The sequence below is a fragment of the Lonchura striata genome, chromosome 1 (assembly GCF_050655825.1).
Source record: "Lonchura striata isolate lonStrDom1 chromosome 1, ASM5065582v1, whole genome shotgun sequence".
Taxonomy (NCBI): Eukaryota; Metazoa; Chordata; class Aves; order Passeriformes; family Estrildidae; genus Lonchura; species Lonchura striata.
Window position 1 is genome coordinate 29,576,486 of NC_140703.1, and position 16,535 is coordinate 29,593,020.

The following is a 16,535-nucleotide window of genomic DNA, read 5'->3' on the forward strand; positions in this document are numbered from 1 at the left end:
ACTTCTGGAAAATGTGTCACTTCTGTATAATAAGATTTTGAGATGTCAGAAAAAATTAGTTCTTGTTCATTCATAAAGGTTGCTCTATTATCCTTAGGGGGTATTTATATAGGATTCTTGTCTTGTTGAATTTTATGTCTTTATTTGAGTAACTACACATTATTACTAATATTAAAAACAATACTTAAGTTTGAATAAATAAGGGAAATTTCATTAGTAGTGATTTTACTTAGATTCTATTATATACTTTAATATAAGAATATGTTTTATTCTATGGCTCAGTGTGTCACAGTGCTTCTAATAAATTGTCTTCCTTAACTAGTTTTCCAATCTTTGAAAATCCATATCCTATTGACATTCATGAGTCACCTGTTACCTGCACAGAATATTTTGCGGACTGTCCTCCAGATTTGATCCCTGTACTCTATTCTGTAGGAGCAAAACATAAAAAGCAAGGATACAGCAATAAGGTAAACAATATTCTTTTTTTTAAGCGAAAGAAGTAGATGTGTAACCTATGTTTTTGTAACCTCTTACCATTTTATTTTTGTTTTACTCCTTTAATAGTCACTTTAAGGTTAGTGCAACCTGCAGCTTAGCAGTCTGATTACAGTCCCGTATTTGTCCCTCAGAAACATGACCACTTAAGCAGAACCATTAATTATCATTAGATAGGACTTAATCATTAAGATGCTGGAGTTATTCCAGATCAGATTGTGTTAAAGGTGAGCCATCAGTGTACAATTCAAATTTGTATGGATAGGTTCTCTCTATCAAAGAAAAAAGTGAAAGCATTATAATTGAAAGACTTTGGCAGATGTTCGGTGAGAGTTGATGATGTCTGTGAGATTTGTTATTAAATAGGGATAATAATAGTAATTATTTTACTGAGCTACCAAAGTCTTACCATAATGCTGTAGAAATAGGACAAGCTTCAGGATGTAAAAGAAGAAATGCAATTAATTTATAAATTTCAAGCTTTTAACTGATTTGTATTTTGGCTAGAACTGATGCATTTTAATAAATAAAGTAGAAAAAAATACAAGTCAGACATCATCAATTGCCTATTCAAATCAATGGAAGTATTCTCCTTGGAGCTAGGTTGTTCTCCACTAACTCAGAGAGTGAGCCCTCTCTACTTCTTTTCCATCTTGGTTCGCAAAAGCAGTTCAGAAAATATTTTTATTTCTCCTATGTGGATCTACCCACACCTCATACACTTTGCACACCTGCCAGTATTTCCTGCATCCTCTCTTGCTCTCTTGCTTTATTTATGCATGTGCAAACGCACTCTGATGGTGGGTGGTCACTCATGTGCCAGAGTGACTCACAAGCATCCACTCCATGTATCCACACAAACAGTCTGTGCTCCTGGTTTTTCTCCACCCACTCATGTTCTGCACACATCCTGACCCACTCTGCACATATGCCACCCTCTACATCCTGTAACCATACATGTCAGGGCTTTAGGCACAGGGCAGTGTTCTAGACCATTAGTAAACAAAAGGCAAGGAAGAGATTATGATCTCATATGATCTGTAAAAGTTGCATTCTCTTATCTCATGGCATTGTGCTCTGATACTTGTTTCTGGGCCAGCTTCTTCAGTGGTCTTTGTATTCAAAATAAATTCTTGGTCTATTCAGTGTTCTATAGCATCTCCAAGAGAAAAGCCATCTCAAAAGACCAGCAGAATTGTTTGTTACTCCTCCTTTTCATTCCTGCTTTAGGCTGTTGAATGTTAGCTGTGTGAAAATGTTTTAAAAGCATGTTAGTTGATAATATAAATGGGATATTAAGTTTCCAAAGACTGAACTGATGACACAAAAATGTTAATAAACTGTAAAATCCTTGAATTGCACATATTTTTGTTATTTTAGAAGTTTTATTTCTTTTAGGGGGACGATGTAGTCTACTTCTGAATTTAAAAATTAGTCAAACAAGGTTCATCAGAATGAGTTGTGATCTCTGCACTTTTCGTTTCTTTAGGAGTGGCCTATCAGTGGTGGAGCATGGAACCTTGGAGCTCAGACATATCCTGAAATCATTATTACAGGGTGAGAATGAAACTGGGGATTGGTACTTTTAAACTATTTTTTACTTTAAAAAATATTTTTAATATTTTTTCTTAATATTTTTAAAGACTATTTTTGAGTCTACTAATTTTGATTGTAAGTTAGCTATAGATAAGAGTTGAAACTTCATCCCATATGCATTTCCTGGCTCTTCACTTGAGTAATGTCACCACAGAAATTCTCTTTTGCTGTAGAAAGCAGAACTTAGTACCCAGGGTTGAGCTACATTAAGAATAACCATTGAGGCCCCACTGTTTGATAGCAATGCTTGTGAAGGCAGGGTCTTGCAAAAAAAATCTGGTTTAAGAGAATATTTTGGCCTTGGAGGTCACAAAGAATAGCTTCAAAAAGGAGAGCAGCTGTTGTCCCTTGGCCTTCTGGATTCTCTATTTGGGGACAGTTTGGGAATTATTTTTAATAGCATTAGTGAGGGTGTGGTGCACTGGGGTGAATTTCACCTTGTGGGCAGAGAAACAGAGCAAAAAGAAAGGCTCAGACTCCAGTAGGAGCCCCAGGAGTAATGACTGGTGGATTCCCAAGGTATCATGCTGTAAAATAGACACTATTCATTCAGCTAAGATGCACAATGAGTTTTACTCTAGTCTCAGTCATGTATTTGATGAATTGGTGCTACCAATGATACTAAAGACCTGATTTTAAAAATAAGGTTATGATGTATGCAGTAGTACGAGAAGGTGATGAAGGAATCATTTTCATTGTAAACATTTTTTCATTGTAAATAATTTTCATTGAAGTGTTTCCTTTTTCCAGCTTTGCTTCAAGGATTTTATGTTAATAAAAGGAACACAGTTGTGAAGTATCAAGCAAAATGAAGTTACCTTCTGTCCTTTCAAAGTTCACTGTACATGGCATTTTTAGAGTGCATAGGTTTGATGCTGGCCCACTGCAAAGCTAAAAGTGCTGTGACTTAAACTTGTTACTAGTATGGGAAGTAATTTCTTTTTGAAATCTGAAAATTCATTGGGGGCTTAGCTCTCTGCAGGGAATGCATAAAAATATTTTGTTAATCAAGTGAAACCAAATAACAAAGTATTTTCTTCTAGTTTGTATGTATGCCTTTAATATATTGTCAGTAAGTTATAGAGAGTTGCATAAATAAAATGAATTTTTCTATTTGTATTTATTAGTCACTGAAAGTAGATAATGTTTTAGAATTGCATCTTGTTTTAACGCATTTAATTTTTATATTTTTTTTAAGCCATGCAGATGGATCAGTAAAATTTTGGGATGCTTCTGCCAGTAAGTTTCTAAAGTTCACTTTTACATAATGCTGACAAATCACACAAACACACATTTATATATAAAACAGGATATTTAACAGGCTGAATAGTAATGGCTGGGCTGATATAATTAAGACAAAGGGCACATGTCCCTAGGGCACACTCTTCTTGTGTGTATAGAGGAGAAGGCTCAGTTAGACTAACATTCAGTTCCAGTTGTTATGTCACTTCTATACTGAGTACAACAAAGTCTTCTTTATCGCCGAGTAAAATTAAGATATTAAAATACATTAATATATTTCAAAACATTTAAACTGCTGAGGCTGGAAAATACCAAAACCTTTTCTTGTCCAGTCTCAAATCCCAGGAAATAATTGGGAAGCATTTCCATTCATCCTAGCAGGAAAAAGCTTCAGAAAATACTTGTTCCATATAATCTAGCTATAACTGCATAGATCAGCAACCAGTATTTTTCCCTACAGAAAATACATATGGTATTCATTAGTAAAATGTATTTATTAAAATACACATACATTTTGATGGAAATTTAAAATATTCTGCTTCAAATAATTGACAGTGCTTCACCAAAGTTCCTGTAGAGTTGCCTTGTATTCTTGTCTTTTTGATGGTACAGGCATGTCTGGGTAATATCTCTCTTTTATGAGGTATTAGTGTGTTAAAGAAAAAAAAGCATGGAAGAAAATTCTGGATGAAATGTTAGGCATAGAGAGATTTAATATGACCCTAAAAACCAGTCTGTAATGGGTGCCAAGATCATAGAGTATGGGATACTTAAAATAGCTGCAAGTTCCATGTGGTGCCACAGAATTGAAATTATTAATATTGCTACCATTATCAGCCAAGCAGGGGGAATGCTGACAAGTTTTTTAAGTCAGCTAAACCTGATGACTTCATCAGGTACTTGCCTTTTTGCTTAATACCAAATATTTTCACTCAGGATGGACAAGGCAAAAATGAGCCACTTATAGGGAATATTAGCATAACCTAATCAATATATACATGCTGCAGTAGGAATTTTTCTTAACATAGAAAGCTTAGATGATCATGAATATTCACAATCTCTTCAACATGACTGGTATTTTCAGTGCATCTCTGATGTCCTGATCCTAGTCCTGATTTTCAGATCATGTACTATGTTACTCCTACCATGCTTGGTACTCTTTATTTACAAGGTTTTGATTATTACAAAGTTTTATTATTTATTTTATTTACAAGGTGTTAACCTTTTTAATGGAGTTCAAAGTTTGAGATTCCCTAGCAAACATAATATCTTAGCAGTATTTGAAGGCACAAAATACTTTGCTTTTAGACATTTTTAATTGTGTAATCTTGTGTCTGAAAGCGCAGATTTGTGAGAGACAGGGACTTGCCAGGCCACTGGAGCTGTTTCCAAAATGTATCTTTATTAAAAAGATATTTCTGGGTTTTTTTTAATTTGTGCAGATGGTACGCAGTAAGAGAGCATAGAGAGTCTTGTCTTGTCTCTGTATCCTATGATTCTATAATTCTTCTAGTCATAATGTGCATGGACCCATGATGCCTGATTTGAAGTGCCACTCTAGATTTGCTACTGGCACCAACTGGCAACCTGAATCCTCTCCATTTGCCACTGAGGGCAGGGAGAATGTTGTATTTATTACAGAAGCACTTACTGTAATTTGTGAAATTTGGAACTGTTTTATGTGCTAAAACTTTTTAAAGCATTAAAAACTGTATATGCTAAACCTTCTGGAATATATCTGCACTGACAAACAAAAATGTAGTTTTGCAGTCTTCATCATCTGGTTATGTAACTAAAACACTGTCCTTTCATCTTCCTGTTGCTCTTGTTATACAAGCTGGCCAGGCTGAGCTACCACAATTACACTGACATAGGCAGCAGCTTTGCCTTTGTGGATATGCACACCTTTATAGGTGCTGGACTTGACTGACTTTTTCTGACATTATGCAGTTACTGATTAATGTTACTGAGAAACCAATGTAAAAGTAGTAAAAACAGGGAAGAATGTAAAACATAATGGAGTGAATTGCCACCCCTCCTTTACTTCTGGAATTTGTTGCAGTGGAGTTCTAATCTTGACAAAAGCTTCTGGAGACTAGGATTTTATATACAGGTATAAATATAGATCTATATATTAGTCAAAAAATTCAAAACATTTTTGAACTCCCATTAATTCAGAAGAACTTTATGTTGACCAGGCCACCAGCATGCTTTCCTAATGTTTTTTCTTGAATTGCCATACACTCTTTACATTTTATAAAGACCATAACCTCAGACAAATGAAATCTTAGCTTCACATCTCTTTAGGAAAGTATCAACATCATCAGAGCCTTTCTATAGCACTGATTATAAGCTTAATTTTGGACACAATCATTTACACCTTTGACACCCTTCCCCAGAAAGTACTAAGAAGTATTTCACAGACAAATACTCTTCTGAGAAGTAATAAATACATATCCTACCAGTAATGTGTACCAGAACAGTATCTGTATTGTTGTCCTGGTTTGGATGATTGTATAATACACATCTTCTCCTCTTAGGCTTTCCTAAAGTTCCTTGTTATGCCACACTTAAGAAGAAAGTGGGAACTGAGGAATTTTATAACTGATTTGCTTAATGTTAGTATTTTTATATGTTTTAATATATTCCAGTTACTCTACAGATGTTGTACAAACTAAAAACATCAAAGGTCTTTGAAAAACAGAAAGTGGGAGAAGGAAAAGCAACAGCTGAGATTGTGGAAGAAGATCCTTTTGCTGTTCAGATGATGTACTGGTGTCCTGAAAGCAGAATTTTCTGTGTGGCAGGAGTTTCTGCATATGTGATTGTTTATAGGTTCAGCAAACATGAAGTAAATACTGAAATTGCAGTAAGTACTTATTTCACTCTCTTATAAGATAACAATTTCTAAATCAAATTGCCTTGCTTCATCTGTGCTCAAGTACTTAAATAAAAATAGCAATCAGTATAAATACAAGTTTAGGAACATTCAGTTTTGAACCTTTCCAGGGAAATCTTGATCCTACTTCAGTTACTGACAAAAATCTGAGGGTTTGGGAGCCTACCCTCCACTTTCTTTTGCTTTAGTAGTAACATACAGTGCATCTTTCAGACATGGTTTGCTTTTAAGACTTTATGATACAGCAATCTCTGTTGTATTTACCTGGCCTAAAATTACTGTCTGCTGTATGTTTTTATCAGTTAATGTACATCGTGTATGTGCACAATGCTCTTTTTCACTCAAGTATTTAATCTCTTTAATTTCTGTTCATAAGGAGATGGAAAATTATCAGTGGGTTTAACAAAACAAAGAGTTGATCTTTTCTGGCTTATGCTGACATTGTTTCCCTAAAGATGGAAACTATATGAAATGCCAGATTGTCACCTTCCCTGATTATAGTTATTTTCCTTTTCACACTATTTTAATGCTCTTTAGAAAGTTCTACTGTGGCAAAAATCTGTGTTAGTTTTGGCCTCTAACCATGTGGCATTCTGTATGGATATTCATTACCTGTAGTTCTGTTGTTCTCCACTCTTTTCTCCCTGCTCAGGCAATTATTAAGCTGCCTGAATGTATCATTCCAGGAAAGGTTTAAAACTGATGAACAGTAATTTCACATTTTTGACCAGCTCATGTATAATGCTGCTAAAATTACTCCATTTCAGTATTACTACATTGTTCTACAGCAAAAGCACCTTATCTTTTATTATCTATAATTTAATGTCTTTTTTTCCCTGTTCTTCACTTTTCTGGCTGAATTGCATCATTACTGGTATTTTCTAAAGAGTTATAATAGGTGCAATTTAACAGTTTCTTAGATTTCATCTGTAATTAATAAGCATTTTTCCCTAAATATTAAATTATGCAATCTTGGTGGTATAGTTACAGAATTCCCGTGGGTTTTGTGCCAGGGGAAATAGCCTTCTCTCTTCTTTCTGCATTTTTGCTGCGTGCATTCAAGTCATTGCTCGAAATGATGGGAGGGATTTTTAATAAAAAGTATGGAATTCTTTGTTGGAATCTGTACCTGACTTTAGGCTGTGTGTTTTTGTCTGTTTTGAGACTGAGCTGGCCAATCTCAAGATTTCTTTGCTGCCTGAGGTACAAAGCACTTTGTGTCCTCCCTTCCTTATCAGCCAGGCTGAACTTGCCTTGAGTTCAATCTAAAAATCCCAGCATTTAAAGGCCCCCACATTGGTTTAACTGCCCTGATATCAGTGTTGTAATGTTTTTGCCGTGGCAAATGGGAAGTGTGGGGCTACTCAAAGTTTGCTCCATGTAGTAGGGAAGTCTGCAGCTGAATATGCCTCAGGGGCATAGGCTGTGCCTGGAATTTCCTCAACAGAAGTATTATTTGCATCATTTTATATCAGATTCTGGAGGCAAGGAGTATTCATGAGACAAATTCTGCTTCATAGCCACCCTTGGAGTCACTGCCATGCAGTTATATAAAATGCATTTACTGCTGTTATTTTTGTTTTCTTATCTGAATCCACTTCATCTTCTCTCAAAATGATCTATTAATTAAACATGATCACTTTCTCAGTGAGCAGTCTTTCCTCAGTGAAGCTCCTCTTCAAAGCTCTTGAGAAGAAACACAGGAAAAAAGTTTACAGTCATTTGACTGTGGAAAGGGGAATCAATAAGCCCAGTGATGAAATCCCCCAAAAATATCTTTAATCTGTGTCAAAATAAATCAGTTCAATGCTTCTATAACCTCCTAGGTTCCAGTCAAAGCAGAGACAAAAACATAAGAAAAATTCACAATCATGTTTTTAGCCTGAATTTTTTCCTTCTTTCTTCAGATGCACAACATCTAGAACTTTAAAAATTGATTTTAGTAGAAAAAAGAATACACACAGAAAAACATTCAACGAAGAGTGATGCACTTCTAACATGGTAAACAGAAGAACATACTCTTCAGCAGTTACTCCAGTCCTGCATAAAGATTAAACAGAATTATAAATTGTTTCAGTCTGCTGCAATTACTTCCAGATTAGATTTTCCTGAACTCAATATTTCACTCATTAGTGTTTGAAGGCAAATGTTGTTTGTAGGTTTCTTTAACTGATTCAGGCACAAAATATCCATGGAAATTGAAAGGAGTAAACAAAAGGGAAGTTTTGAGAAAGGACTCTCCTTGTCTCTTCTTTCTGAAATCTTGTTTTAGCACAATGGTTGAGAAACAGGTGACTTCAGTACTAGTCACCTTTGTCTTCCAATTCTCATGAAATTTAGCTATTTTGTTAATCTTCATTCTGGTACAGGTGATATCTCAGTGAAAGATCACTAAGATTGAGTTTACAGTGTCTACCTCTGCAATTGCTTCTATTCCCAGGAAGGTAGCAGCACTGAAATTACTGTTCAACTAGTAATCCCCAGACCTTGTCTCTTTGAGAGCTGTACCTTGGTTTTTATTCTTTTCAAAATGTGGATTTCCTTGGACAACTCATGAGGTAGAAAGAATTGCTCAGTATTTACTTACATAGATTTGAACTTCCTGTCCAGTTCCTCCCTGGAGTCCTCAGTTAATACTTCCTGAATTAGTGGAGAGAATTGTAGGGTTGTTTGGCCTCGTTTTCCCTTTCTAGAGAGGCCAGAAGGAAAGCAAAAGGTAACTGGTTTGAATTTTGCTTTCTAAAATCCTCCAAACTCATGTTGATTCTGAGGAGCACAGAGCTGTCTGTGCTCCAGTCTTTGATTTCCTGGCCCCACCTATGGATGAATGAAGCTCATGTATCAGTACTATTCACAGTCAGGCTTATCCATCCTGGCTAAAACTCATCTCGTGGAGGCTCTGTCATACGAGTAATCAGGAGGCAGAGTTGGTGATCCTTCTAGTTCCTATCTGATGTTGTTCTTACTCTGTATAAATAACAAATGACAGTATTCTTTGCCTGCAAATTTAGATAAATGGGGGTATTAAAAAAAAAAAAAAAGCATACTGGTATTCACTTGAAAGTAACAGAACTTTCAGCAGTTTTCCTTATGAAATGATAACTTAGCTTTTTATTTATTTAAGTCATTAGAGGTACGACTTCAGTGCGAAGTAGAAGACATCATTACTCCTGAACCAGAAACAAATCCTCCATTTCCAGATGCCTCCTCCCAGCTTCCTTCTTTAAAGAGCCTTTCAGGCAGTACCAACACTGTAGCATGTGAAGGAACGATGAAGGACAGTATCCCATGTCTTAGGTAAGTTTATGCCATTGTTTAAATATTGATCTTTCTAAAAAGCATTCTTATCTGTTAGTCAATCCATCAACTCCCAAGAAAAAGAGATTAATTGTATGTTTGTGACACAAAATGAGAAGAAACAACAACAAACTAACTAACAAAAAACCCAAAATAATTAAGGCAAAATAATCAACAAGGGATTTTAAAAGGATAGAAGTAATTGTGAAGAATATAAACTGTTACACGAAATGTTTTACTCTCATTTTCCAGTGTGATCTCGGAGTACATCTTCAAGGAATTACTGAGGGTAGTTCATTAAGAAACTTCCATAAAAGCTAACATGTGCAAAGCTTTCTCTCCTTGATTAATTGATATAATACTATTTTTTTAAATGAAAGAAATGTATGTATTTTTTGGTGTGTAAAACATGGAAACTGTGCTCATACTTATGAAACAATCTTTAAAATGTACAATTATGAAACAATTGCACCGTGTGGAAGTGTATATTTGTTTAATCTATAGAAAAAAAGCAAATTATTTCCTTCCAGAATATATTGTCACTGTTTTGGAGTAGATTAATATGTTCTTATTATTAAGGCAGATAATTATGGATTTGAATAGCTTAAAACAGTAATTCTGTACAAAACTCTATAAAAACTGTAATTTTCCAGCAATTAGAGTGCATTGCTGACAAGAATTGCTCTCATTTTGGTGAATTTGTTATTATTTTGGTCTAATTATTATTAAATCTTTTAAATGCCTCAGTTATTTCAAAAGCAGTTAAAATGAACATATCCTGATTTTGCAGATACCTTAAGCTGCTTGGCTTCTGGAAGTGACAGTAGTATTTAAAAACAATATTGTGATATTGTCCTTGTAAAATTAACAGTATTTTTTGGCAATCTATTCATTTGTCCATCTCATTCAGTCAGGCAGTTGAACTTCAGACCTCAGTTTAATCATTAATTTTAACTATGAAAATCAACAGAACAGGCAGAGATTAGTTATTTTAAAAATGCAAATGTGAAATCTATTTATGACATTGATATCAGGAAGAATGCAATAATTTAATCATTTCACTGGTTAAGAATTTTGCTTAAGAGATTCTTACTTGATTTTGTCTGTGAAAGAGAGGAATTGTTGATGTTGGAGGCAGAAAAGTTATAATGAACCCACAGAGATTCAGCTTGTTAGTTTTTAGAAATTTTTTTATCTCAAATGGTCTCAGATTAAGCCAGCCAATACATTTTTGTCAAAGTTTAGACAAAGTAACTGACAAAGTAATCCTATTTTGACTAAGTGACTTTTCAAATCAGAGGAATTATACCACTAGAACTGCTGGCACACTCCTACATTTAAATAAAAATATACTTATGTATGCTATTATCTTTCTCAGGAAAGACATACAAATATCCACACTTTCTCCCCAGATCTTAGGTGGGTCTATGGGCCTTGTCTAAGAACTTCTGATCTAAACAAAATTATGGTGGTAAAATGAAAATAGCACTGAAAACATTGGAAAAAGCCAGTAAAGACCAGGATGATGCTATTGACTTTATGTGCAAATCATTCAGGTGGGCAGCAGGATAGAATCTAAAATAGAGCAATATTAATGCAAAGCTGCAGCCAGCTGCACATGGAGGGTGAGTGCACAACTTGAACTATATTGATAACGCACATGAAATTTTGCACACATACATTACTGGCTCTATTATGTTTATTTTCATATCTGCTTCTCAACATTGTTACAGCAAGTGAATGGCACTCCACACTAAATAAATTTTTCTAGCCAGAAGTCTGAATGACTGAATGTGTTTGTGTCTGTGAATAGCTACTAGGAAGAAAGTAATTGGAGGGACTGAAGTAATGAAAACTTGGTGCTTTTCTGAAATCAAAAGTAACTATTACCAAGCGAGGCAGGCAGGCAGGTATGGAATAAATATTATTCTTGCTTCTTTCAGAAGATTTTGCAGTGAAATTGGCAGCTGTAATAACCTAAAAAACCAATGGATTTGTGATTATGCAGATAAATACTTTTGATGTAAATGCTGTTATCATAAAGCTGAACCCAGAATGTCAGTCTTTGTTCCCAGATTTCTAGTATCATCCCAAAATTAGGTCAGTCAAGGGTTTTGACAGTAGCTTCAAGTAACTCCAAAGTGATAAGGAACTGTGAATATCTTGTGAAAAAAACTAAAAACCAAAACTTTGCAACAATGAAATTCAGTGTAGCATAACAAGAACATGTCAAGGAAATCTCTGAAATATCTACATTCCTTCTGCTCATACTCCTGCAGTCTGTTTAGGCTTTTATTATAACACTTCAGATAAAAAGCCATCTAAAACAAGGTGCAGAACTGAATATCTGCATTACTGTTTAAGCAGGATAGTTAGGGAAACAATGGAAGTACCTCAAAGATTCTTAAGCAGGAAGATGTCACAGAAACATAGGAATGACAACCTTAATTATTAAATGTGAAATTATTTTACTTCATTATTATCGTCTTTCACCACCTATAATTTATTCTATGCTTAGAGAAAATCCCTGTAAAATAATATCCATTTTATCAAAGCAGATCTTCAAATTTATAGTGAAAAATATTAGAGGGAAATGTGTTTGTTTTTTCCCCCTCAAATGACAGCAGTCCAAAAGAAAACTTACAAGATACTTGAAATTCTTTAATTTTTTCAGGGTGCCATTAAGAACACATTGGAAAAGTAATACTGCGATAAAAAACATGTTTTAGAAGATCCAAATTACTTCTGCTGTCAGTCTCATGGTAGCTTGTTTAGAAGAAGGAAACAGATTCTAGCTTTGACAGATACTTGTTGGAGCAGCATGTTTGCCTCTTGTGTTCTCCCACAGATTCAGTTACCCATTAGAAAATATGGATGGAAAGCTCAGCTGAAAGGGCTTTACACTAAGTCCTGGTTCTTGGATTTCATTTACCTTGTTCTATATTTTTCTAACATTTTTAAGGGCAGGAGCTGAAAGCTGAAAATGGGGTAAAAGATGGAAAGACCACCACTATTTTATCTACAGACATTAGAAATTGAAAGGCTCCAACACAAAGATACTCTGAAATACTGCTTGTAAAATATTCAGCTTCTGCTTGCTGTGAAGTTTCTTTGAAAACAATACATCTTTACCGTATACAACTCTTATCTGTAGTTTCAGTTTATCCTGGTCTCAAAGGACCCCTCCCCTTAGTAGCTTGAGTTCACAGATGTTCACACCTTTGTTCTCAGCCAGAGTGCTCCTGGGTAAAACAGGGCTTGCTTCTTTAAGGTTAGGAATAGCATCACTTTAGAAATGCTCATGGTTATGTATCATATGAACAAAAAAGGGCAAAACTTTAATGCCAGCAGAACAGGTCAGAAATTGCAAAAGTCTGAGCAGAGGTATGCTGTTTATAGAAAAGAGCAATACAAAGCTATTGCCAGCTGTGGTGGGTTGAGCACTTGCTGAACTGCACTGTCACGTCTTTCCTACAAAATCCAAGCCAAGTGCCTGATTACTGCTCCAGACAAATAACACATGTAAGGTCTGAAGGGTACTACAGGGAAAAGAAATAGAACCGTGAGTGTGCCAAGCTGCTGTTAAGGAAATGCATTTAGAGGATAGATGAGGAATGACTTTCTCATAAAGTATACTACCCTATTTTATGCCTGTGTGCAAAGGGGTGCAATACAAGCACTCTTACCAGTAAATGGTATAGTGAAAATGCACTGACAAGTGGGTATTACCTGTAAATTACTACTACAGTGTGAATGTACTAGTGACTAACATGAACACCTCAAAGTATTGCTATTATTGAATAGTGTTTTCTTCCAGCATATCCCACATTATTGTGCCACTCAAAAAAGCACATAAAGCACATAGTCATACAGAGTCTTACAGTTTCCTTCACTACCTGCTTTGCAAGTCACTGAATTTGGTAGGAACCATTCATTCACATATTAGGTGATTATACTCCTAGAAGTAAACAGGACTTGTTTGCATTACATGGACAAATAGATTTGTCAAGTCCATAGGTTTTTAATATGCTCTGGTGGGGACCACTACAGAAAGGTGTATCTTCTCATCTTCTCTTTGCATTTTCCTGTCATGCTTTACTTCAGCAACAAAAGTTCCAAATACACAGCAAAGTCTCAAAATAAAGTATTTTAGGTTTTCCATTCAAGTTGACAATTCATAATTCATAATTCATAATGATGCAAATCAGTTGTTTTTCACGGCCCAATGTCTGTTTGTTTGCTCTCGTTTTGTACCTCCTCTTCTTAGCGTTAAGGCTCGGCCTGTGCGGATGCCTCCTGGCTACCAGGCAGATCTGGTTATCCAGTTGGTGTGGGTGGATGGTGAGCCTCCACAACAGATTACCAGCCTTGCTGTAAACTCTGCTTACGGACTGTAAGTAGCTCAGAATTAAGGTTGCATTGATTTATTGTTTATTGCGCTAAATTACGTTTTCCAACTATACTTTGAAATTTCCCACAGACAGTTAAGGTCAAAGCAAAGTATTCAAAAGATGCTGTAAATCAGATTCTTGGGGAAAAGTTATTTGAACTGACATAGAGACTGTAATATGGGATGTTAAACTGCTATTGTTGCCAATATTTTTACTCATCCTATTTAAAAGACTGAATCTTTTCACATAATTCTTTCCATCCTTTCAAATAAGATCTAATTGCATTTCAAATCTGTAATTTTCAAAGTTATTTTGAAAGGTTCACCAAGGTGAAATGCATTTAATAGAAAATGGTGAAGTGATTAACTGTTAAATACCATTTTTCATGACATCACATTTTAGTTGGAAATGGTCTTCTGAGACAGTATTTTTATGTCTGTGCTAATGTCTGTTTGCACAAGAATCCGTGACCTGAAATTGAGAATTGAATAAGGAGCATTTAAATGCTGTTTTCTGGATGGCAATGCAAATGAGTGTGTGTAATTGTTTCCTCAGGTTCAGTTTATTTGCAAATTTTTAATGTTTTCTCCTACTGAGACTCACCCTGATACATTAAAATGGTTTTCCCTGTAGGTGTTACTCCAATAAAACTACTGGCTGTAATGGGTGTTAGGTGCTGACTCCTGCTGATTTTCAGTAAGTCACTGGACTCTTCTCAGAGACTTCAGCAGTTTAATGCAGAGCTTTTACATTTCTGCAAAAATACTGTCTTCTGGGGATTGTTTTTTCAAGTTTTCAGCCTGCATTTCTAGATTGTTTCCTATTAATGAATTCTAGGAGCTTCTTTTCTTTGCCATACCTTGATGCATTTGTCACTTGTGCAAATTGTTAGGTTTTGCTCCCTTGCAGGTCTCAGACCTCAAGGCAGCATCTGAATAATCACACTGTTCTGTCACTTCTAAACTACTCTGGTAGGTTGTGGTTCTCTTAATAGTCACAGTGGTTTCCTAAACCACTGATTGATTCAATCAAGTGCTTTAAATTGTTTTATTTGCTAGAAGCAATAAGAGTTTACGGGACAGCCTCCTTTAAAACACCATAAGCTAAGTACAAGAGTGTTTCAGAAATAAATGCACATATGAATAAAGTAGGATGATAACTTTTCTACAAAATCTACCCAAGAAAGGTCTTTTTCCTTACATTTTTTTTCTGCAGCTCTCTTTTCTTCCTTTCTCTTGTTACTCTTAAGTTTTTCCTCAGGCCTATGACAAGGCACAGTCCTTTCTTTCATCAGAATTTTTGTTTGCTACTGTGTCACCTGTAATCTATCTTCACAGTGTAGAAAAACCTATTCCACTTCAGCATGAAGTGGAAACACATAGTTTTTACCATGCTAATTGTAGAGTTATTTGGGTCATCTTTAGCCTAATTTTTCTTCCTATACCAATCAGTTTAACTAGGTCGAAGACAAAAAATGGTATATGTTCTGTAGAGTCTGTTTCCAGTATTCTTTTAATTACTATGATTTCTGGAACTGTTATACTGCAGCCATGAAACAGGAATAAAGTGAGATGCAAAAAACCCTTTATTCCCAGCAAAGATGAAAGTCTTCAGACTCTGCAAAATTTTATTTAATGTAATTGGTTTACTTTTAACAGTACCAAAGCTACAAATTAGAAGTATTAACCCCTGTTTTATTTATGTTGAGATGAATCATCAACAACTTCTTGATGTTATGAAAGTAGAAAAGAAAATGTTACAAATGCTTCAATTACAACTGAAGAATTAGGTTAACCTTGAGGAACAAGGTAAAATACGAATAATAAATTTGTTTTGAAGTACGTTCTGTTGGACTGAAAGCAGTGACTGAAAATTTATTACTGGTTTGTGGAGTAACAGTTTTCAGCTAATCTGCATATTAATTGTCCAGAAATGTCTGATGAGGGTTTTATGACATTTCTGTGAAAGATAACAACAGAATAGGGCATCACCTAGCAACTGATTCTGTTAATTGCTCAAAACTGAGAAATTAATTTTGTTTTAGATTTCATAAGGAGTTGGTTGTTAGCAATTTATCTTAAGCCTTGTTAATAGTAATGGATGTCTAGATTTTTTTTATCCATCCTCAGAAGCGTTTTTAATGAGCAATTTCAGATTCTTTTTTAAACTAATTTGTTTGGGTATAAGAAACATTAGATCCATGCTTGTGTGTGAAATTAGAGGAGTTTAGAAAAATACAGACCAGGAAATTATGCATTTTGCTAAATTGCTGACCAGAGGTGTGAATGATCACTACCTCTTCTTGTAACTCAAGTTTTTGAAAATTAATAAATCTCAGGTTGAAAATTTTCTAAGTGCAAATGACCATTTTTTTCCCCCTTAAACTATTAATAGATGAGATTGACACTTGTCATTTTTATTCCTTTTTCTTTCCTCCACCCAGAATGCAGGAATTTATGAACACATAAAATCAACCCTCTTTTAGTCTAAAACCTTTATCCCCACTCACACAAGCTGTTTTCTCAAGCTTGTCCAGGTCCTTTTGGATGGCACTTGTCCCTCAGGCACATCTCAGCTTGGTGCTGTCTGCAAATTTACTGAGGGTGCCCTCA

General features: G+C 35.1%; 1 protein-coding gene across 9 annotated transcripts in view; it reads left to right on the forward strand.

The window, feature by feature from the left end:
• STXBP5L (syntaxin binding protein 5L) overlaps positions 1 to 16,535 on the forward strand; it is a 181,651-nt gene that overhangs the window by 113,922 nt on the left and 51,194 nt on the right. For all 9 annotated transcript variants that reach the window (XM_021549139.4, XM_085572371.1, XM_021549141.4 and 6 more), the window contains exons 12-17: positions 323 to 470; positions 1,988 to 2,055; positions 3,293 to 3,333; positions 5,988 to 6,205; positions 9,360 to 9,532; positions 13,800 to 13,925. In XM_021549139.4, coding sequence (XP_021404814.2) covers positions 323 to 470; positions 1,988 to 2,055; positions 3,293 to 3,333; positions 5,988 to 6,205; positions 9,360 to 9,532; positions 13,800 to 13,925 — 774 coding nt within the window. The remainder of the gene's footprint in view (positions 1 to 322; positions 471 to 1,987; positions 2,056 to 3,292; positions 3,334 to 5,987; positions 6,206 to 9,359; positions 9,533 to 13,799; positions 13,926 to 16,535) is intronic.